At 39.0% G+C, this 26,029-nt stretch overlaps 1 protein-coding gene across 2 annotated transcripts in view; it reads right to left on the minus strand.

Annotated features, from left to right (window-relative positions):
* LOC108708614 (fidgetin) overlaps nucleotides 1-23,852 on the minus strand; it is a 66,461-nt gene extending 42,609 nt beyond the window's left edge. For both annotated transcript variants that reach the window (XM_018247502.2, XM_018247503.2), the window contains exon 1: nucleotides 23,386-23,852. In XM_018247502.2, the coding sequence (XP_018102991.1) occupies nucleotides 23,386-23,404 (19 nt within the window). In that variant the 5' untranslated portion in view covers nucleotides 23,405-23,852. The remainder of the gene's footprint in view (nucleotides 1-23,385) is intronic.
* Between the last annotated feature and the right edge of the window lie 2,177 nt (nucleotides 23,853-26,029).

Below are 26,029 nucleotides of genomic sequence, written 5' to 3' on the forward strand. Positions count from 1 at the left end.
TGAAGGCCAAAAAATATAATGCAACATATAACTGACTAATATTTATTTGATTGATTAATGTTGAGGAAGTGACTAGAAATTGCACTGGAGGAGGACATATTTTTTCTTTGGAAAGAAAAGTGCTGGAGGACGAATGGTTTTCAGTCAGACAGATGCTGACCAATTCTGCCAAATGATAACCAAAAACAAGGCTAGACAAACGTTTATTAAATGGGAACACTTATAAATATTAAACTGTACATTATAAAACTGAAAGGTATATAAAATACACAGTACAAATCGGCAGTTACACAAGAAATAAGACCATTTAAGGGTTTTTAATCCAGAATCAAAAAAATGCAGGAAAAGGGTTGCAAATTACTTTCATATCTTTGGACAGGTAATATCAGTGGTTTCTGCTTCCTATGTAGGGGGGTGATATTACTTTTGCATGTCAAAGGTGACCTGTGTTTTTGTGCATGTGCCGGTGATTTATGGAGTCGTTGGAGCCCAGAAAAATACTTTGTGGGACTGGCGCCTCCAAAGTTAAACCATTAATGTGTAGAGGTATTTCTTCAGTGGATATGCTTAGATGGATATGCTTATATTTATTGTTACTTTTTATTCCAATGATCCCTTGTTTGTTACTACTAATTTATTGTTTTGCTGTACAGTGTTTTGCCCTCAAGGAGCGCTTTACAAATAAAAATATACATACATACAGACATACATACAGATGTGAGTTGTAAACTTTTGAGTAACATCAGCATGTTCATGAAACATTCACCATTGAATTCTACAGTGAAGATAACTAGAATAATAAAGGTAACATTAACATGTGGTGTTCTATAGGTACAGTGAAGCCAGGAAATGAAAGCGCCCTTATAAAATCAGTCGTTTGAATAGATATTCCTGGGTCCTACAGAAAATTAAATTTTGGCCTCTCCCAAACACTTCCAGAAGTTGACCCATTTCACCAAAGAATTTGTAGCATAAAAAGTGGAATAAAATGCTCTAAGCTGTGACACAAATTGTGTCAAATGGGATATTTTTCAAGGCAGCGCCTTTATTTGCACATTACAATAAAAAGATAGATTTTTATCTGCTCACTGCTTTTAGCAAAACATCCACACAAATATCACCTTGCCTACAATGCCCTATGATACAACAATAGGACCCCTCTTAGAACCAGTAGGTTTGGCTTCTTTAAAGAATATTAGGGAACTAGGCCAGCTATTACTGCATCAAAGCATGATGGGATGCTAATGCACACATAACATATATGACTCATTTATTTTGTCATTTATATGCAATTTTCTGTGCTCTATGGTACAAATGGTTATTTCCAGGTATTAAACAGATAAAGCTTTATACTAAAACACACTCAGAGCAAGAACTTCACACAAGGAGTAATGCTAAAATATAGAACACATAGGTTAACTCTGCACCCTCCTACTCATGTGAGACCAGAAACATATAATCCAATCTCATATTTCCAAAAGGGAATCAGCCTTGAATATAAGCCAAGATAAACTTGTAGCAAGGTAGCAAATAAGGGCATTTCAAGATAACACCTTTCTCCTTTGACAGCCCTACTTTCATCCAGACAGAACATTGTCATAATAAATCATAAGTACTGTGTTGTGTGTAGCTAGTTGCATATGAGAAAAGTCTGACTTCAGGAACATTCTTACTAACAACATATTTATAAATCAGGATTGATTGACATAGCCAAGAGCACAAAGATTAGCCAAGGAGTCATCATGTGGAACAGAATCCAGGCCTGTACAGTATAAGCACAAGTCCAATACTTAATCACTCTTACTCAGATTTTAGTTAGCACTTGTGAAAACACAATTAGTTACAAAATGAACCATTATGCTATTATCTTACAGTCATTTGAACTATGATTCAGATGTTGGATTTCAAAGCAATTTCCTTATATACTATTACAGGATATGAGTTATACCAGTGACTTCTGAGTTCTTTCTGACTTCTGAGACCTTTCTGTCCTCTTGCTCTTAAGATTTTCAATCTCTTATACTTTTTGTCTGTGGCTACTGACATAGTATGAGCCATTTCCAGACACAAGTGCAGTTTGCAAAGTGCACCATTATGCATCCTCACACCAAGTTGGGTCTGCCTTAATTGAGGCTAATGCACAAAAGCGTTTATTCATTGGCGTGAGTCTAATAATTCAGAGTTCGGGGATGTGCCTACTGATACAACTCTGAAAACCCTGGATCTACCAATAGAGTAGCAGTAACTCTCGGGTTCCCCAGGGTCAATAGGTGCAGTTGTGGACCATACATCAGAAGAAGCAGTATGGATGCATTGGCAACCATGTGAAAATGCAGTATGCATTCTCCATTGTGTCCATTGTAGAACACCTGCACTTGTGAGTGCATTTGTAAACTTGCCGGAGCGAAATAAGATTTGCTCATCTCAAGGAGCCCCAATAATCCCCAAGCATGGAATTTAGGGTTTCAGTATCTGAAGCTAGTAAATTAATTATTGAAGTTTAAAAAAGGCTTCAGTATAAGCCTAGACGTTTTCCATTTTATGTTTTTCTTTACACCTAAACAGTCAGATTTAATAGCAGGTTGCACTGGGTATGCTTAGAAGAGTATTCCATAACATGATCTGTATATGAACAATAAGCACAAAAGTGCCATTTAGTCCCCAATTAAGTCAAGCGTCTCTGTTTTGTTTCATTAACAAACACAAGAGAACATTTACGAAATGCAAGGAAAATAAATTACCTAAAATAGCACCCTTTTTTCTCTAGACTTTAGAAAGCAAGTGAATTGTCAGCAGATGTGTGGGCTTTGGATAAATCAATAGCAGCTGTAGCATCTTATGAATCATGATACCACAATGTTAACTATATTTGCAGATGTTAGCAACATGCAGCAACATCTATATCTGTCAGAGAACCACGGCCGCCTTTGTTAATGTTTGCCGTCCCAGCACTAATAACGCTGCTACTGTTCTCTTCATTCCTGGAAATGGGGAGGTAATGTAGACTGGAAAGAAAAGGAGAAAATACCCATTGCATTTTTAAGAGTTTGCTCACATTATTGGAATCGGATCATGGTTACTATAATAGAATTTTGTCTTGGCAAATTTTAAGTTGTCAGCTAGCAGGAGACAACATGCTCAACTCTCAGACAATTAATTTTTTCTCTTTGCCAATCAACTTTGATTTGCTCTTGATCAACTTTTTGTTTTAAATGTCCAATGTCCTGACTAACAACGCCTGTTTTCAGAGTTAAAACATGGCAGGTCCCACCACAAAGAACAGTGGACACTGGTTTATTGCCGTTTGAATCCTCTAAAAAAATAAACCAATAAACCACTATTATTGGACCCCAGTAGACCCTGATATAACCCTGGTATAGCTGGGTAAGAAGTATATGACAATTGCCAACTATGATGTTAGTTCTACAGTAATGCTTGACAATAAGTGCATGAACCTCTAGGGTGCCTGCTGTCCAACTGGAGAATACTTGATTTTCAGGAAACATATAAAGTGCCTTCCAGTAAAGTAAATAAGTACATATAGGGAGGGTCATAATAACATCTAAAAATATTACATGCAGTGTATTGGCCTGTTGTTAATATTTACAAAGGGAACACATAAGGGAACAATCCTAATTCAGATTTCAGCCCCAGTCCTCCAGTATCCGCATCTCGTTAGCTTTTGGCAGTAGCATATTCTGTAGAACATCACTTTTCATGGAATAAATCAATGACGGAGTGCCCTTCAAAGCATTCACAATACACAGTGTGCCTGCTGACAATGGTGTACTAACATGTTCCATAATCTCAAGAGAAATCCAATGCCAAAAACTATATAAAAAAAAAAGTTCTGTTGTTATAAAATTATGACAGTAGATTGTAGACAAGCGAGATGATCATACTGCTTGAGTTCTGTGCAGCAAAAAGGGAAAACAAGGAAATGTAAAAACTGGGAAAAGAAGAAGTTTGACATCCTCAATGAATAAGGCACCACTGAAATGTCTTCAGCAAACTGAAACCTAACAAAAATAGATATCTACCCATTGATTATTTTGTGGAAATTCTTTTCAAATGATATGATTTTAGTGCACTTCTTCAACTTCTACTTCTTCAACAAATGCCAATACAGAGGGAACTTTCTTCAAGTTCTGCTTCTGGGCAATTTCATTATCAGTGAAAAACCAGTAACCTGTGATTGAATAGTCATTTGTAATGCTGAGGTATATGCAGAAACAGTAAAGAAATTTGCCTCCAATGCCAACCACACACCTTCATGTTCTTCCAATCCTTGGCTTGCTCCATGCCAATTGCTGTCCCTTGCAAATATACAAATCTGATTATCGCTGAGAACCTGTAGTGCCTGAAAATTTGCCGAAAAGACAATCCACAGGGACATTGGCAATTTACTAAAAGGCATAGACGACGATTCGCTAGCGAAAGAGCTCAGCGGTAACAAAGTTTTTCGCCTTTCGCCAAACGAATTTTCTTTCAGGCAAACGATAGTTACTCTGCAAATTAATCAAAGTGTGAATTTTCCACTACGTTATCCTTTTCGCCAGAGAATGCTTCACCAGGTCATTAATAAGATGAAGCTACATCCTCCTTAATATTATGTCAGTGACATCATATCCTGCATACAGAAAAGTCATAAAAAAGGCAAAACGCTGGCATTTTTTCACATTTTAAGTTGTAACTGTTAAATAGGTACATATATTTATATATATTTTTTTTTTAAATTTTTTTAACCATTTGAAGCTCATGCCACATTTTTTTAAGGACTCATATCTAGGACAACAGAGGATCTCTTTTGTTTTGCTGCCTTGGATATTTTTAATAATAAGTGGCCACTTCAAGCAATTTCACCAACATCACTAATAAAGACATATATATGACCTATATGTACCCACCCTATTTAAAGTGACGTAAGCATGTTAACAAAGTATTGGTAGGTAGAAAGAAACGCTAGCAAAAGTTCCCTTTAAAATGCCAGCGCTGAAAATTTTCACTGGCGAAACTTCGCCATTGTTTATCTGCGAAGTAGTAACTTTGCATTTTGATAAATAAGCATATGTGCTTCGAATTAACGCCCTTTAGTAAATTTGCCCCAGTGTTTAGATTTAGCAATGTTCAAGGCTTCTCTCTTTATTATAAGCATTATATCGTTAACCCCATCTTTTCATTTGCTAGATTAAAATGATGCAGTTATATAAACCATGGCATTACATAGTGATGAAAGACGACCAAACACAATCCAGTTTAATAGTAGACGAAAGTAATGGCAAGACAGCCTTCGTTACAAAAGAGTAGGTGGCATCACAGAGATGGGATCCTGGGAAAGTGGTCTGTATCCTAGGAGAAATGTGGGGTAGCTGGAATATCTAGGATACATCTGGAGAGATCACAAGTATGTAAATGATTTGGGCCGCAAGCTTAGAATAGAGACTGTTTTTCTACATGGCAATGCACTGATAGACCAAAAGTCATATAAATGACACATTTAAACTAAAGATGGTGTCTGTTTTCTGTACATATAATGAGCATTCTGTAATTCATGGATGATTTAATTGTAAGCTGTCTGGCAAGGGGACTCAATTTCCTTAAATGTGTCTATGTACAGAAATACTAATCTCTGTTCATATATTTTACCAGCAAATAATAGGCAATTGGCAAATGCAATGTTTGTTAATACATTATTCTAGCGATACACGTGAAAAGATACTGCAAATATTTCAGAAAATAGAATAGTTGGGTTCCAGTTGGTCCTGGCCTTTCCCCTTGTTTACTGACTCAGATGTTTCAAATAAAAATTAAAAAGGAGAACCCACAAGATAAGGAAATGCTAAGTCGATCCATATGCCGTGCAGCTTGCATTGCTATTTAACTCCAATGATAAAGAGTCAAAATAAAACAAAGGGCGAGTGTTGAGGGCAGGCGGAGAGGACAAAGCTGGAGAGTGGAGGCATGCCCTGCAGCTGCACAAAAGGGAATGGCCGGGAGAGAAGGGGAAGCATTGGAGAGGGGGGAGGGAAAGGGAAAATAGGCAGGGGGTAGGGAGGGGGGTAGAAAACAGCAAAGTTGCTTTCCACATGGCTGCACACTGTCTAAAGGTATCTCCACTATTTTCTCACAGCTAGGGCCTCCTGCTCTCTGTCACATTTACTGTCACTGTAAGAAAATAAACACATTAAAGCTGGGCCAGCTGAACACATGTTAAAGAGATAGACACTCCAGTCCCATCATAATCATGGCACCTACGTGCAGCTGCAAATTCAGAGAAAAGAGGACCATGGATAACACAGCTGACACCTCAAGTTGGGAAAAAACTATATGCTTCATGGATGTTCCAACTGTGGCCCTCCAGCCAGCAGGCCTGGATTTGTGGAAAGGTCGCCAAGGCCCAGGCCTAGAGCGGCAGGATTTTAGGGGGCGGTATGTTGCCCAACCACACCCATATTGGATCTGAAACACTGGGGATGAGCAGGAGATACAATCGTTTTTTAAATTTACAGTGTGCCAATCCCCATTGCTCCGGTCCCTATGATATAAATTTGCGCAAATAAGGGGATGGGACAGGGGCGATGAATGACAGCGGGCCTAGAGGCGCCTGCTATGTAAATCCAGCCCTTCATATGTCCAAGGAAGTAATGTTCTTTCTAGCCTGCCATCAGGGTTTATTCACAAAGGGTGTCTGTACTACAGAGCAATGTGCTCCTAGAGTGTCAAATGTCCTAGATCCAGAAAAGGACATCACAGGCAAATGGATGAATGCAGAAAAGCAAACTATAAGAGATCATTCCATCTGCTCAGACATCAGTTGGGAAGCCTGAAAAATGACACTGGAAATGGACCTCACTGAGCTATAGATCCTCTTCTGATTGGTCTGCTTAAGGCCTCTGTGTGATGCAGCCATTGGCCTGAGGATTGGATCAGGTCAATTTAGCCATCACAGAGGAAACATGACAAAAGTCAGGTCTAAAAAGTATCAGATTATTAAAATCATATAACAAAAACATAACATCAAACAATATAGCTATCATTGCATGGCATGTCTTTGCTCATAAGGCTAAATAATATGGTCAGGCGGTAAGGAAGGGTTGGAAAAACACAATAATCTGCTCTTGTGAACATTCATTAGGACTGTTTTCTCAACTCAATCCCAGTTTATCACTGCTTGACAAATTGCTGCCATAAATTGCTGATGAGATTTGGATGCAAAATAAATGTACATGAAGGCTGAGCTATAATTATTTATTTCAGAGGATGAGGCAGACCTTGGGAGCAGCTTCTTCCCTGGCGTTCATAAAGCATGAATTGCCTGACATCTGTATACCGGTATATAGATACATTTATTGTGTAACAAGCAAGACCCTTGGAGTGTACTTTGAATTGTTGTTTAATTATCTTAATGCAATGTGTACTTCCTTATATATATATATATATATATATATATATATACATACAACATTTAACTTGGACATTTCCAATTCAAAGTCACTTTCTATATGAAGCATTTATCATTTAATTATAGTTACAGTATAGTCTAAACGCAGGCCGAGAAACAGTCAAACCACTTGCCTTAGCCCACTGCATGCATTGCATCTGCCTGTGTGAAGAATTATGGGGCGGATTTCCAGAGATCTGCTCCATGTTTCTGCAAAAAGCCCAAAGCTGTGCTTGTTAGTGCACACAATGGAGCAGGTTAAGGCCACCAGTTTGGATGTTTCTCGGTCTAATGTTGATGTCGGCCTATGATCCTAATTTTGGTCCTCAGCCAAAAATATGGCCCAATTTAGCACAGTGCAAAGGGCCCAAATCAGGCAAAGATTGAAGAGTTTGAGGCAGCTGCTCTTCTATAGTCTTCTATTAATTTCTACAATTTGTTTTTACTGTAGCACTGGTAATAGAGACTCCTAATATTGATAAGGAGTTACAGGTATGGGGCCTGTATTCTGGAATGCTTAGGACCTGGGTTATTCCAGGTAAAGTATCACCATTCTTTAAATCATAATTTAAACATTAAATAAACCCAATAGGTCATTTATAGGATTTAAATGCAGTGGGAGTAGGGCTCATACTCGCTATTTTGGGCCAAGTTCTGATTAGACCGTACACCCCTCGTCCCTTGCTTGTCAGTGCTCCTGAGCAGAAACAGAGGCACAGACCCCAATCCAACCTGACACTCATGTTTAACCCCTTGTGAGAGAAGCAATGTTCCATGAAGGGTTAGATGAAAGAAGGAACATGGCTCATGTGACATTTAACAGGCCATGCGGTAATTTAAATTTCGAGATCTAAGGTTTTTCCATCCTGTGTTTATTTTTACAGGTAAGGCTTTCATGCCTAAACTACAAATGCAGATATACATGGGCCGCTGGCGCGGTACTGGGTTTAATCACTGTACTTGAAAATGGCTTTGAGTGTTAGAGAACACCCACCCAGCGAACAATTGTGTCTTAGGAGCAAGAATCGTGTGAAAATAACACATGCCACAGTTTTTACATGATTCCCATTGATATCAAACAAAGATGGTGGTTTGGGGCAATTTGTTTCTTAGTTATGAGTGTGGGAAAAGCAGATATAGGGCAAAACATGTCAAATCATTATGTGTGCTAAGATGTAGGCCTATGACATGTCACTACTGTTGGCTTTTGCACCAGACATGCCAGCTAAGTCCCATGTCATTTGGATGATAATGATTCACTCCTGGCATGTATGAGGCCTCCAAGAACTAACACGGAACTGGGTTTTAATCAGGGGTCTGTTTGCACCCATTGTGCCTTTCTCCATCGTCAATTGGAAGGCCCTGCTCTGTAAATCATGCTCTTAACCTATCACATTTATTTTCATGTGTCAGATTTACACCATAACAACCAATCAATGGTACTCATTATTCTAAGTGCACTAAACTGATTAAAGCTATTGGCTACTGCCAGTTGGCGCAAGTTTCATGTGGCAGAACCTGTTCTACATACAGTAGCTCCTAGTTTAGGCTAAAGTCCACTCATGATAATGGGAAATGCAAGCAGCTGGGAGTGCCACGGGCTTCCTAAAGCCACAGCCAATTACCTAATACCAACCAATCAGATATTAGCTTATATCATTTTAACTGCACTGTACTAGGCAAATGCAAGGGCCGAAATTTTACTGGGTTGAAGGAACAATAATGGAAGTCAGTGTTGACCACTCCCAGTTTTTAAACCACACCCACTTTAAACCAACCCCGTGTTATCACAAGAACTTTTAAGACTATACCATTAATGGTGGTAGCACAACAAAAAATCAAATGGTTCAGCTATTACTCATCTCTCATATGTGAGAAAAGTATATTAAGACATACACTTAAATCTATATGACTCCTCCTCCCCTGTGGATAGCACAGTAACCCTCAGCACATGATTAAACACTTTAGGGTCCCCCTAACAACTATTTTGTTTGCTAACAAACCCCTAAAACAAACCCCCTTGAGGCTCATGTCCCACAGGCAGAGTATGGCATGCAGAGGCAGTGTAGAGTAGGAGAAGCAGAGTAGGGCAGGCACCACTGCCACAATGGGTTTATGTAGGGTTTTTTTGGGTTTATGGTGGTGTCTATGGGGAGGTGACAAATGTATTATTCTACAGTTTTGGAGCCTACCTTTTTCTATTGCCCAAGCTCCCTCAACCCCAAATTCTAGCCCTGCCTAACCAATGACTGCTACCCGCTGATGTGGAAAATGAAAGTAAAATGAGTCCAGACTGCTGCTTTGAGTCCCTGTCTCGGGTTATTCTTAACGCTGAGTGAATGCAAGTCTTTTAGAGAGCAGCACAAAAGCTCCTCATTAACTATCATTACTCAGATGTGGGCTCAGTAGAGCTGTCTGTACGGGGTGCAGAGCAACAGCTGTCTGCAGAGGCAAAGCAAAGAAAGGACATTGTGCCACACTTTTATCCCTTTTCTGGGTAGGGGCTGGATAGCCAGGCAAAATGGCACCAGTAGCACATTATATCAGAGCTATACACATGAAGTATACATTGTTGCACAGACTGTCCCACAAATGAATCAATTTGCCCTGCTACATGTAGATAGCTGCAGATAATTCCTATAGCCAAGCACAGAGGATTTGGGGGAGCTGTTAACCTTAACAAGTAACTTTACAATAATACATGATGGTATAGAAGTCAGACAACTACTGCTATAAGGAATGTTTCTATTGTGCCCTCCAGCTCTATTTGTCTGCTGTCAGTTAGGGTCAGACTGGGCCGGCAGGACACCAGGAAAAAACCAGCCCTTGGCGCTTAACATATACACCTCTGATTGGGAATCTTACTCCATAGCTGCATTGATGCAATCAATTAGGAACTTTACCTCCTATTCACACATATTAATTGCTTTTATAATAGTTCTTTGTCTTCAGTTAGTTTTCAACTGCAGCACCCATCACCCTTTGCTAGCACCAGTGTACTCTCACATTCCCTGCACCCAATCCAAGATTCAGGCCTTAGACTAACCTTTTACTTCTGTGCCTCTAACCATACTGGGAAATATTACAGCATTCTTCTCAGTAAGGATTTTGCATTCCCAGACATCAATAAAGAAGACTGGACATAAAACAGTAAAAACGCATGCAATGTGCTGGATTCTTCCACTCACTCTTGGGACTGGAGAAACGAAAAAAAGATGATGAACTGCCTGTGCGAAGCCGCTTTTACTACTGCTTTTGTGTCGTGTGGATTTGGAGATGCCATGCCGCTTCACTGGAAAGCATTGCAGGATCACAACACACCAAACTGATTCAAATGACTGTGATGTAACAGAAGGGTGGAAATGCGCATAGTTAGGGCTATGGCACATGTTGAAATTAGTCACCCACGATAAATCTGCTCTACCACAGGCGAGTCTACTGATATGTGGTTTGAAATATTTTATTTGGTTTTCACAATAAACCATAAAAATCAATATGATAACAAATAGTATGCAGAATAAGAAGATTACTGATATGTGAATATGACCCATTTTGCTCCGTCGAAAATTTGCCAAAATGCATTGAAGTCTGTTTGTTTTTTTACCCATTGGAGCCTATAGGCATCATTTTCGTTGCACAACTTGTTGAAAAATTCAATCTCGCAAAGGTTTCTTCGCAAAGGCATGTACACCCAAAAATGACATTTTACCTACTTAAAGAAAATGTCGTTCCAATCAGCAACATATGTGTATAGAAAACGGATCTGCACACACTCTGATTAATGCAGTTGGGGAGTATCCCCTTTTTATTTAGCCACCAAGGGGATACTCCCGACTGCATTAATCAGAGTGTGTGCGGATCCTTTTTCTATACACATACGTTGCTAAGGGACCCGGCCGGGTCAACGGAAGAAACTCACCACCAGTTGCAGGATTGGTGAACTACAGGTGTGCGGTAGGAGAAATTACATTGTTCCAATCAACAACCCATTATACATTCATATGACTTTTTAATGGTCTCAGATTTATTTGCCAGCACCCGTCTGTACTTCTGCGTCTTGAACCAATGTAATCAGAAGTCAGCCTTGCGTTCTTCTCACATTTGTTCCCAGGTGGCTACTGGTACATTGTTTCAAAAGTCAGAACCACCTGAGCAGAGAAGTTTTAAGGGCTCTTACACACGGACGGTTTTACCTGCGATCCATTGCGTTGCGCTTTCTTCCGTTCAGCCGCAGGGGAGCGCAGGAGTAGACAAACTCAATTATTGTGAAGGGGGCTGTACTCACACAGACACATGTATGCTCCGAACGCAGGTGAAATGCAACATGCTGCGTCCCACCTGCGTTTGGAGCTTACATGTGTCTGTGTGAGTACAGCCCCCTTCACAATAATTGAGTGTGTCTTCTCCAGCGCTCCCCTGCGGCTGAACGGAAGAAAGCGCAATGCAGGGGAGCGCAGGTAAAAGTGTCCGTGTGTAAGAGCTGAAATTCACAATGACAGTTACGAAGAAATAGAAATATACATTGAAAAGTTTTTTCATTAGGCAAAATGTTATTTTGGTTTTTGAGTAGGGAATGTTAAAGACATTTTGGTACAGACATTTTAATTGCTGCCATTTTCATGTAGCATTTAGCACCCTGTCCAGTATGTACAGGAACATTTTTAGGAATGCATGTAATGAAACAGCCTTATTTTAACAGCACAAAGGCATAGAAGATTATATTTAAACATATGAAAAGCATCCTAACGTTAAGGTGGCCATAGACGTGCAGATAAAATTGTAAGAATCCTCGATTTGTACGATTTTCAGACCATGTGTGGAGAGTCCCAACATTTTTCTTACCATGGAGATTGGTCGTTTGACAGATTAAAAGATTACTGTTGCTAACGATAATACCTCTGCATGTATTGCCGATCTGACGATATCAAAGGGAGCTTGTCACTAGAATTTGTCGGGCATAACTTTGGTACGAATGCTGTCACAGGCAGGTTATTGTCTGATTTGTTCCATTTGTTCCTTTTACTACTTTATTTGATCTGAATGGATAGTGGCAAGTCGGCACGGACCATCGTTTGTCCAATACCAAGGCTATATCTGCACGTATATGGCCATCTTTAGGCAGAAGGACTAGCTGGAGACTGGGATTAGATTTCGACAACTGCCCTTTTATAATGAAAAACCAATCCTCCATCTTATTATTATCTCCTCGGTGAGCACACATTTATTTCTAAGACTTGTTGGTTCTGCTCTACACCCTTGGGAGAGGCTGCATGTAATTTGCTATTATACCATTTTCCTCCTTGGAGGAAAAGTCCAACTGACAAGTCAGCTTTCACTTGTGCAGCCTTTCAGCTCGCAGCATACAGAATATAGAGCATACAGAATATAGAGCATACAGAATATAGAGCATACAGAATATAGAGCATACAGAATATAGAGCATACAGAATATAGAGCATACAGAATACAGAGCATACAGAATACAGAGCATACAGAATATAGAGCATACAGAATATAGAGCATACAGAATACAGAGCATACAGAATACAGAGCATACAGAATACAGAGCATACAGAATACAGAGCATACAGAATACAGAGCATACAGAATACAGAGCATACAGAATACAGAGCATACAGAATACAGAGCATACAGAATATAGAGCATACAGAATATAGAGCATACAGAATATAGAGCATACAGAATATAGAGCATACAGAATATAGAGCATACAGAATATAGAGCATACAGAATATAGAGCATACAGAATATAGAGCATACAGAATACAGAGCATACAGAATACAGAGCATACAGAATATAGAGCATACAGAATATAGAGCATACAGAATATAGAGCATACAGAATATAGAGCATACAGAATATAGAGCATACAGAATATAGAGCATACAGAATATAGAGCATACAGAATACAGAGCATACAGAATACAGAGCATACAGAATACAGAGCATACAGAATATAGAGCATACAGAATATAGAGCATACAGAATATAGAGCATACAGAGCCGGGAGATGACAGCAAAGCATAGAAAACCCAGTCGCCAGCACCTGAAACTATTACTACACAATTTCCTGTTTTGTTACCTTGTTTATCTTTTAAGCCAGCAGCAGATAAAGTTGTGTGTATATTGTGTGCTATTTATTCCATTATAATACACAAGAGCCATGAACATCCTGTACATTATATCCTGATACACGGTGCTTAATGATGTCATTGGTTATAATCGGAGCTAATTGATGTCATTCATGTCACATGACTCACTGAAACTTGTATATTTTATTATTTATCATAACATTGTCTTCGAATTCTATCCATCATTTTGCCATAAAAGTATTTACAGATGCTTTTACATTACCCATCTGATCCCCTCTGTCCCTGTATGAGGGGGCTGCCATATCTGTGCAGCAGGAGTCCGTTAGCATTAGAAACTCTAACTGACATGTTGAGAAGGGACAGTCAGGTTGGCAAAACAGTCAGGTTTAGGAACAATTACTTACAAAAGCAGTGTGACCTATAGGTAACTTTTAATGCAGATTAATATTTTGAAAAGAAAATGTGTAGTGTCAGTATCACTTTAATAGCGCTAACCTTCTCAACTAGCCAGTCATTGCTGCTGATTCTTATGTTGTCAATAAATTCTTTTTTCCAAATCTATTATTTATTTTATTTGTACCCCTGTGTTAGTATAATTAATCATTATATTTTTTCCTACTTTTTGCTTATACTGTAGGTTTTATTGGTTATTTGCTTATGAGCTCAGGCACCTTTCTCCTTTTAGATTGCAAGCTCTAAGGAGTCAGGCATTTTTTTACCTCCTGTACGTCACTACTTGCATGTTATTTGTAAATGTATCTTCCTTTCTATTGTACAGCTCAGAGGAATACGTTGGAACTTTATAAACATGTCTTGCCCTTAATAATAATCAGATCCGTTTTCTGATCTTGCCTCTGTTGTCCACATAAAAAAGCTCATCCACAAAAACACTTGCACATCAGATGGTAGCTGAGTAGCAATGTCCAACCACAGCCCTGCCTGAGTGCATATCATACCCACTATTCACTTTCTCTTATACATTAAAGGCAGGGACCCATTTTTACCAATACACAAACTTAATGATGGAAGTATATGGGTTACAATAGAGAGAGAGAGAATGCAGCAAGGAAAATGAAGTGGGTAATCTACAAACAAAGCTGTAAAGGAGGTCTTAACCCACTAGGTGTGTAGAACGTATTAAACCCACTTCACCTTTCAGTTCAAAACAGCCCTTTCATTAAACCAACACCATGTCTACACTCCTATAAATTGTTTTCATTTGTTTGTGTGGATTATATGTTAGAATTACCTTTTAATATAATATTTTCATGCTGCAAAGAGAAACATCATTTAGATCCATACCATATGCCTGCATAGAAACCAGTGCAGTAGGCAGCCTGCGTCTACATTAACTGCTAATTAGCCACACACACAATGTAGATTTGGTACATATCTGGATTTAAAGAGACATCTTATTCTAATTACACTAATTACACCTCTTTGCTTGAGCATATGTATATGTGTGAGTTTGCAAACACCTAATTACCAATTACACATCAATTCAACCACAAAAAAAGCACAACATTAGCCTTTGTAAAACATACCGCACACTATTTATTATTATCCTTGCTACCGATCTAGTGGAACAGACATCTGAAAAATGCACGGACTGCTTTCAGAAATTCAGGTTTTTACAGGATTTCCAACAGCACAATTAATAGGCAGTGCACTGCATTCTGGATAAATACCAAAGCAGAGCAAAAAGATCCCAAGGTACGAAGTTAAAACTTTTGGAATGTTTTTACATTTCTAAGCAGTTTGAGTGAAAAGGCAGTCTCCTTCCCAGCGGAATTCACACAATCTTATGTAACTGAATCAGTTCCCACTTCCCAACAACTCTTCTTTTAGGACTCTTCTAAAGGATTATGGTTTCATTAATTAATTAAAAAACATGGCTAAAAAGCCCCACAGATAATAATACAATACATTTTTTTTTGTGGGGGGAGGTAATGGCCTCTGTATCTGTAGCAAATTAATACAGAAGTCTTCATTCAACAGTATAATAAACATTTGGTCCAAGCAGACAGGAAGTTTTTGGCAACATTGTATATATTATCAGCTTCAGTATATAATCCCACAGCCTGTTATATTTGCATTACACATTTCATTCATCAAGCGCAGGCTCAGCTGACAATGTGTACTATCTAAAATAGTCACCCGGCTGCCCCTTTTACGCACACCCCCTTGCACAGTTAATGAGGGCTGGAAATTTATTTTTGTGCAATTATGGATGTAAAAAAAAAGGCCAAGTGTCCCCTTAGTTTCAAGGAATATTATAATTTTTTCATCAATAAATTTTGTCCTTTTTTGAACTGCAAAGTGCAATGCTATTATTTTTAATATTTTGTTTATTTCATTTGCACCCAGGCAAATTGAATGTTGGACTTTATTTAAACCCAATAGGCTTGTTTTGCCTTTACTAAGGATTAATTATATCTTAGTTTGGCACAAGCTACTGAGTTGTTATTATTACAGAGAAACAGGAAATAACTTTTAAAAAATTGTATTATTTGGATAAAGTAGAGTCTATAGGAGACATCCTTCCTGTAATTCAGAGCTTTCTGGATAACGGGTGTCCAGATAACTGTTCTATATCTGTATATATATACACACACACACACACACACACACACACACATATATATATATATATATATATATATATATATATATATATATATATATATATATATATCTATCTTTAGGTGAGGCTAAGCTAGAATGACATGGCTGTAAGAAAGCAGACAAACCCGTGTTTAATAGCCAGTATACAAACGTAGCTGCAATCATTTAAATATTAAATGAAACCTTTATTATCAAAGTTAAACTGGCCATACACTGGCCAATAAAAGTTAGCTTAGCATCCCCTTTAGTCGGCAGCTTATAGGCCTGTGTATGGGACCTTCCTGACAGCCTGTCCAATGGATTTCTGTCTGAAATTGGACAGACATCTATTGTTCAGATTATGAAATAGGACTGTAGGACTATGTTGGCATGTTGGTGTGTTTTACTCCATAATGTGACTGCATAGGCTGGCAGTATGATCCAATTGCTAGCCTGGGGGCCTCGGATCGTTTCCTTTTTCCGAAGTTGCCTCACAAGGAAACTTTGGGCGACTTCGGAAAACATAGCGCTCTGAGTGCCATCCTGCTGGTGATTTCGATTCTACCCAGCGGGGTATTCGAGGAGATTAGTCGCCCGAAGAAGAGCTGATTAGTTGCCAGGCGACTAAATCTCCACAAATGTTCCCATGTGTCTCTGCCCTAAATGTATGTATTTTTTAGGGAAAGGTTAGAGTTTAGGGAAAAAAAGACACTATTTTTTTTCCCAAGAGGGGAGCTCCAAGGAGGGTGGGGTTGTAGAAAATAGGACAAAAATATATAATATATCAGATGGGGATTATGGGAGTGGCCCTTCCAAACCACAAGGAGGGTCACAGGTTGGATATCCCATGGATAAAGAGCCTGGAATTCCTGATCCAACCACTGTAGATTGAATTGGCATTTGAATTGTATTGCAGGAGTCCTCTGACACCCAGGAAAATAACTACATCAGTGCACTGATACAGTTCTCTCCCAGTGGATCCCATTGTGATCCTGTGACCAATGAATTGGATTTGGCCAAATCAGTTAAAGATCATCAACTTCACTTAATGAGTGGATGTAACAGTGTGCGCTTATTATAGCACTCATACAGCTAGATATGTAACCATGTAGAGCACCTATTTACACACTTCCCAGATAAACAATGTATTTTCTTCAGTTTCTTTGTCAATATGTACATTTCACCTTTCAATAGCGATTAAGTCAGCCTAATTTTTTTTCAGCTTTCTGAAGAGAACAGCTCAGCTGGTTACAGCATCTGTTGTATAAAAAAAGAGCAAAGTCATTCTGGTGGAACTGGCTGCATAATGATTTTTACACTATCAAAGCGGTGCCACCAAAACGCTGCAAGGGAGAAGTTATGAAAATATTGATTTGTGATTGCTTGCTGTGCAGTCTCGGGGGGAAGGAAAGGGGAATTATCATTCTGACCATCGCTCACATCAAATAATTCAGCAGGAGGTGTGGAATCTGCGTAATCTCGGTGACACAGTGCTACAGAATTCCAACAGGACCCATATAATAGGCCCTGATATAAATAGATTTCACCATGTGTGCAATAATTGGAGAGTTAATATGAAACACAAGCTCTCCCTGGAGAAAAGTGATTTCTTCCAGACTCACAAGCCTGGCACATTGTAATTATATATGGTTTTCCTCCATAAAAGAAAAAAAATATTTGTGTTTTAACTCAGTTCAGATCTCGTTTCTCGTTTTTTTTCCCCTTTCATGGCTAATTATGCATTTTTGGAAAAGACAAGAATGCTTTATTTTGCCTGGTTCAGCTTACGCAACCCTGCAGTTTATCAACAAGGATTATCCAGAACATGTGATTTAACTCCATCTGTGTCGCTCTGGGTTGCACACTTGTCAGGCTAAACCACCAAAGGGTAACACTGGGAAGAAATGGTTAAAAGAAAAGAGCTACAAGTCACCTTCTTCAGAATACTTATATTTTATGATGATATGTTGTGCTCTTTTTCTGAACATTGCAAGCTACTAGGAACATTTGTGCTTGTATGATCTTCTTGTATGATCTTCTTCCCTCATATTGTTCAGTTAATGTACATTGTAATGTATGAATCATAATAATGTAAACATATGAAAGGTACAAATGTTCTCTGAGTTACGAGTGAACTGAATGCTTGCAATGAAGTATAAACACATTAGCATACAGTAGTTATACCTAGTATATACTGGTCAACTGAGCTTTTCTAATTATCCTATCCTACTTACTCTGACTATTCTGGCTTGCATATTCAGCCATTCTATCCCACTACTTTTTGCCAATCTAACCAGAACATTCTCATGCTTCTGTACCACTTATTTTAACCATTCAACCAACACATTCCTCTGACTCAATCCCAGGCATTCTAATCATTCTACCCTAGAAATCCCCATTATTATACAAATGCTTTAGTCATTATTATTATTATTTAAATTTGTGCCATGAAAATGTGCACATTCTAACCCATGTTTTACCATATATTCTGCAAATTCACACCCACTTATCTTCTGTCAAGTCCAGTCTGGATTCAAACCCTGGACTGTTTGATGATCTGGTTGAACATTGGTCATTTTAGCCTGTATTTTAGGTCTTTTTGTTACTAGTAGCTAAATAAGCATTCTCTGCTTCCTCTTTGCCACAGTTTCAGACTCCAATCCCATTAAAGAAAGTGTCAAAATAATCTACCTATCAGCTATCTATATAAGCCTGCCTTTTGCTGCTTTCCTATTCCTGGGTCCCTACCTGGTTCCTGCCTGGTTCTTGGGTCCCTACCTGGTTCCTGATTCCCTCCCTAGTTCCTGAGTTACTTCTGTGGATTTCCTGGTTCTTACTCCTGCCATCTGTTCACCATGAATGGTCCTGCTCTTTTCCTTTTCAGCAGACTTACTCAGTATAACGATTGCAGCCCATCTTTACTCAGCTAGTTTATTCCTCAACACTATATACAACACTTTCATTATTTTATAACACTCATGCTATCTATTCTATCATACACATTCACAGCATTCTATCCCATGCTGCATTAGCATTTACCTCACATATTCTCACCACCCTAAGGGCAGAGACACATGCGAAGATTTGGGGAGATCCGAAAAGCCTTTCTGCAGGCTAGAATCGAAATCGCCTGCGGGATGGCACTCAGAGCTCTTCATTTTCCAAAGTTGCCCGAAGTTGACTCACGGATAAACTTCGGAAAAAGAAGCGATCTGAGTACCATCTCGCCGGTTATATTGATTCTAGCAGCAGGAAAGGCTTTTTGGGGAGATTAGTCGTCCGAAGAAGAAGCGATTTATTGCCAGGCGACTAAATCTCCCCGAATCTTCATGTGTGTCTCTGCCCTAAGTGTCCTATTGTCTCATGATCAATATTACAACCTGTAAATTCTCAGCATTCTGTCTGGAAACTCATACCATAATAGCCAACACATTGCACTTTGAAACCACAGGTATTGGATCCGTTATCCAGGAACCCATTATCCAGGGAGCTATAAATTATGGAAAGACTCCATTTTATCCAAATAATGCAAATAATCCAGAAATTTTTAAACTGTCTGTAATAATAAAACAGAACCTTGTACTTGATCCCAACCAAGTTATAATTAATTTCTATTGCAGGGCTGTGGAGTTGGTACATAAATCCATCGACTTCGACTAGGACTCCTCAGTTTATGGTACCTCCGACTCCTCTGTTTTATAGGAACAGTAACACCAAAAACCAAAAGTGTATCAAAGTAATTAACATTTATTGTTGCCCTGCAGTAAAAACTGTGTGTTTGTTTCAGAAATACTACTTTTGTTTATATATAAACAAGCTGCTGTGTAGCAATGGGGTAGCCATTCAAGCTGCTGGACAAAAAGACACAGGTAACATAGCAGATAACAGATAAAACACCAATGTATTAGAAATGGCTTATCAGTTATGTGCTATGTAACCAGTGCATTTTTCCCCTTTTTCCAGCTTGAAAGGCTGTCCCCATGGCTACACCGCATCTTGTTTATATAAACTATAGTAGTCTTTCTGAAGCAAACACACAGCTTTTACCAGTGCATGCTAACAGTATATTATATGTTAATAACTTTAATTTTTTTGTGTTACTGTGTAATGTAACTTCCATGTTGACTGAAAGAAGTTCAAAACATACAAGGCATTTTATCACATCCAAAGCTCAAAAATATAAACCAAATCCTTTGGTAAGTCTAAAGCAAAATCAAAGTTAAACTACATAAACCTAAAACAACTTATATATTAATTGAACCTGGCTGCTAAATATTATCCAAAATTAACTACAATATTGTTCTTAGAAACAAAATTGCTTCTGCCATACCCTCTTTTATAGAAGCTCTTAAATCTGATTTGATTATTTTCAGTGCTTGTATTTAAAAGCTATTCGGAGCCAGTACATTTTTGGCAACTTCGACTCCAGATACCCAAAACTGCTTCTGACTCCGAATCCATGACACCGACTCACTCTGCTTTATTGGAAACGAAACCTGCCTATTCGGTTTATTAAATGTTTACATGATGTTCTAGTAGAATTAGAGGTATATTTATAATGTGATGTAAAAAAAACAGTGGGATAATTCACCACGCATCACCAGACTTTGCTGTGTAAAAAAAAAACGTTCTTTTTTTTATTGCATTTTTTCCCCCAGAAGCAGTTTAAAATAACAACGACAAATCTCACATTCGCATGGCGTAAAATAAAACGAACCTTGATAAATTTGCCATTTATTTTACACTGCTTTTTACAGCATTTTTTCAGCGACTTTCGTTTAACACAGCAGAATGAATATGCTCCTTTAGGTATGAAGATCCAAGTTATGGAAAGATCCATTATCTGGAAAACCCCAGGTCCAGCACATTCTGCATAATAGGTCCCATACCTGTATTCCATTCCACTCATTCTAATCATTGCCTCCTGCAGATTCAAGTAATTTATATCACGCTTATTATTACTATCCCACATGTTAAAACCATTCTCACCTAAGTACATTTACAGATCTGTTATAAATATTCCACCACTCAATTCTGCATACTGCAAACCTTCATGTTTGCACCCACATTCTTAACATTACATTTCTGCACATTCCAATAATAAAATCCTGCTAACTTACTAACTACCTAACTAACTAACTACCTAACTGACTAACTAACTAACTAACTACCTAACTAACTAACTGACTATTCTATCCCAGTCTGGCTCCTAAAGCAGGGGTGCCCAGTTGAGTTGCACTCCATGCAATTTTCAGGGTCTAGCACCTGAGAGGTGTTATGGTACGTTACCATATTGCATTGCACTAAATGAAAGCAGATGGTGTTGTATTTAAATGAATAAAGCCCACTTCTGAGAGCAATGTTTTAAATCCCGAATAATGGAAAGTAGCAAGTTGGCTGATCTAATAGAACTGTTTGTGGACAATGTTGGGTTTCTGTGATCTACTGGTCATCAGCTCTAGATCTACTGCTAGATAGTAATCTGCCTATTGGGCAAACACATTCTAAGGCAATTGAACTGAGCTTAAACTGTGAATGAGAGAAATCTATGTATATATATGTATATATATATATATATACACACACACACATACACCTATTCAAAATGTAGACATCATAATTCTTATCGTAGTATCAGTAAATTTAACCAGTTCAGAATAATTAGGTATAAAGGAATGGTTTTAAAAGTATTATATGAAGACACTCATTTTTTATTACTTCTGCTCCCTTTCAGATTAAATTCACTATGAAAACGGTCACCAGTTTTTGACCTCTGTTCCTAACTGGGTAACATGCAAGACTTGTGAACGCACAACTTTTCAGCTGCAGAAAGCTGGGCAGTCGTCTATTGTTTTGTGGAGTCACAATGAGGTTTCTCCCTCTCAGGGCTGTGTGAGGCTCCATGTGATATTCGGCCATAAAACTGGTTAAGCCATTTCACTGATCCACACAAGAGGAATTCTTGAAAGAAATGCAGCCTGGAAAAGGAATTTGTAAGGAGTTTACTAAAAGCCTTCCTTTGCTCGTGTGCAGGGCTCTATTCAAACAGATTTGCTCAGCACCCATTGTATGTGGAAAGATGTCTCCTTATTACTTCTGCAGTCACTGCACTAACATGTAGAAAGGCACCAGCGATTAAACACCAGAGATTAAGATGCAGTTTCCTAGTGATTCAGGGGCATTTGTTACTGACTGCATTTATTCATCACAAATGCAATCAATCTAAGCCAAACCAACTATAATGTTGCCATTAATTGACAGTAACATGCCCTACAGAAGTCTCATAACACTGGAAGTGAACATAACAAACAAATGTACAGGTTCTATACGTAGTTTGTCATTTTTTTTTAATTGTATCTGTATTATAATCAGGGCAGTAAGTTAAATACTTGCCTTGAAAGTGTTATCTCCCTACAGAAACATCTGCATTGCCTTATCTCTCCAATTGGCCGTCATCATCCCGTGTGGCTTCCCAGGAGTTACACTAATCAGACTGAGATATTGTGCAAAGCCTGCTGCCTCATACTGTTTATCCAGCTGAACAGAAATCCAATGCATTAGGCACAAGCTTTTTGGATTTTTACTGTCCTACAATGGCCACATCTCTCTTCTTGCAAACACAGCATAAAAAAAATCCATTCACTGTTCCCAATGATGCTCCCCAGTAGAGTCAGCTTTGTATTGCAAATGCACAACTTCATCACCGCCCCATGCCCTGCAATTGTATCAGGTTTTGGTGGTGCTGATAATGCCCCCTTGGTCTCTTTAGCTGATAATAATGGATGGGGACAAACACATTCCAGGCTGGATACCCAACTGTTCAACACTGTTTTGGGGAACAACACACACACACAGGCAGACGGCAGTACAGAGTGATTGCAAGCTCAATGGGGCAATATAACTAAACAGACATAACCATAAACAATGATTAAAAACTTCCAGTAATGCACTAAAAGTAATCTGGATCTTCCATGCAATGAATGGCATTAGATCAGCAGTGTTTAAAGTCCTGTAGATCTGAATGGGAGAAGCAGAAAGCCTGTTGTTGATTTGGGTAAATAAATGATGCCACCCTTACTATTAACCCTTATCGTGGTGCCATTAGGCTGCAAGGCGTTGCTACCCCCCATTGGGGCAGAGAGGCGATTAAGTCGCAGCTGGATAAGCTCAGTGTGCAGCCCGGACCATCAGATCACTAGAATTGCCTTATCCAAGCGCTGTGCTTACCTTGTGCTCGCAGGAACATACTGCTTTGCCCGGGCGGTTGGAGTAATCCAGACTGAGAGCGCAGGGCAGGGCACCGGCAATGGGAAGCGGAGCGAGAGCGGCACTCAATACATTATATGAGACTACAGAGGGAGAGCGTGTGTGACAGCAGCCTGCCAGGGCTGGAATCTCTGCTAGGGCATCCCCCTGCTTCCCCTCCCCCTTAGCACATCCCTTCAGCAATTCACTCCTTCCAAAACTATATTAGCCAGCAGGGGGGAAAAAGTGACCAATCAAGCGTTCAAAGCGCGCGTCCCTTCCTTCAGCGCTACAGTGCGATCATCTGTGCGCCGCCGCCGCTGCCTCTGCTGCTTCTGCTGCTACTGGTGTCCTAAAGGCGGCACATGGGAAGGAAAAGTGTTGAGATGTTATCTGGCCAATGAGGAGAATGAATAGCGCTTGGCCAGAGGTGGAGGGATAGCGGCAGGGCTTACAAAGAAGGGAGAGTGGAATGAGAGAAGGGGAGGAGGAGGGTGGGGAGGAGGGAGGGTGCTGGGTGCTGCTGCTGAGCTCCCACTGCTTCTGATAACTTTAGATTTTTAGCTGTGGCTAGTGAGAAGTAGTGATGATGGAATAAATTCTCCAGACACGAATTTGCTGCGAATTTCCGCGTTTCACCGAAAGCAAATTCATTTGCGAAACTGTGGCAACAATTCGCAGACGAAAAAATGCGGCGCATCAAAAAACAAATTGTCCCGTGCATGCCCATTGACTTTAATGCATTTGGACCGAATAGTCGCACGTATAAAAATTGACACTGACTTCAATGCGTTTCATGAATTTTTCGTGTTTCGCAAATTTTGTTGTAAATTCGCAAAGTTTTCATCAAAGCGAAACGGCACAGATTCGCCCATAACTAGTGAGAAGCTCTGGGGTGAGAGCCCTGCACACAGGCCCAACCAAAGTTGTCCAGATCAGGTACCACAAATAAACAAATTAACCAAAATATTAAATTTCAGTGATGAGTCCCATTTTATGTCATCTACGTGCTCTATACATATAGAATGGCTTTCATTTACCAATAATAAACAATTCTGAGGTTGTTCAGAAAGGGTACTTACAGGTCTGAACTGAGAATCAAAATAATCCCTGACATTTCATTTATACAGAGGCCCGAACAGCCCCCATGGGCCCAATAAAATAAAGACTGGTTATGGCATTTTACAGCAGCCCCAATCCACAGATTATGGGCCTGGCACCCAATATCAGAAGAGACACTTGGGGGGAAATGTAGTGAAAAAGTACAAAGGTTAATGTGGTACAGAAATTTAGAAATGTTCTGTTAGACATGTTCAATATATACATCAGAGATTCCAAGGCTTCAGGCTCAGTCTTTCATTTGTTGTAAAACTGCAACTCCCACATTTGACTGCAACATATATATATAATTCAGCTTCCCTCAGGTGGGGGACCCAAACTTCAGGCATTGCCAGGGCCCCCTCTTCTTTTACTCTGGCTCCTGTTGTAATTGCAATTAGTGTTTAGTGCAGACTAAGTGGCTTCTCAGAGCTCAAGGTGCCTCAAGGTGTAATACATCAACGTATTATTTGATCCATATTTATTGTAAATCGGTTACATGGTTACACAGTAGTTTAGGCTGAAACAAGACACAGTCCAACTTTTGCTAACAGAATTCCTGCCTGTATCTAGCAGCTCTAGCTGGTATAGAGAAGTACTTTGCAACTCTTGCCATGCAATTGGCAGAGTACATTACACACATAATGCACTTTAACAAAAAAATTCAAGATGTGACAGTGGAGTTATTTTATTGGTCAGAATGGGGCCAGTGGCATAACTTAACTTTCTTTTGCCTTTCTACCTTGGCCCCCTGCAAAAAAGATCTTAGGGCCCCATTCCATTACTGCAAATTCCAGCTGCACCCATGAGCATCGTTGAAGTTAGCAGAGAAAGTACGGTTGAATTTTTAATCCATAATGGGGGATCATTAATACATATTGGATGGCCACCAGGTATCCAGTTGGACAGATCCAATTTAGATGAGGACAAGAACTGTCTCCACTCTCCAGTATAATTTTAATTAATAGACACATACGGAGCTTACAATCGTATGTCTGGTAATATATATATATATATATATATATATATATATATATATATATATATATTGTCCAAAAATAAAAGGAAGCACTCACGGCATAAAGGTTGTTAGTAGTCCTTTACTGAATCATATAAACATCTACGCGTTTCGGTACCTCAAGGGACCGTCATCAGGTCCCTTGAGGTACCGAAACGCTTAGATGTTTATATGATTCAGTAAAGGACTACTAACAACCTTTATGCCGTGAGTGCTTCCTTTTATTTTTGGATTTTATATTGAATTGGTTTAGCACCCGGCGAAATGATCGAATGACGGAGGTGAGTGGCGGCAACCAATGGCTTTATATATATATATATATATATATATATATATATATATATATATATATATATATATATATATATATATATACATATATATATATATATATATATAAAAAGTCCAAAGAGGTGCACACCTTCCCTGTCAGTAACTGCCCAGGTGCTGGTAAACAAATAGTAATATATTGTAACAAAAAAAACCGCACTCACAGGACTTCAAAAGAAA

This window comes from Xenopus laevis, chromosome 2L (assembly GCF_017654675.1).
Source record: "Xenopus laevis strain J_2021 chromosome 2L, Xenopus_laevis_v10.1, whole genome shotgun sequence".
NCBI classification, from domain to species: Eukaryota; Metazoa; Chordata; class Amphibia; order Anura; family Pipidae; genus Xenopus; species Xenopus laevis.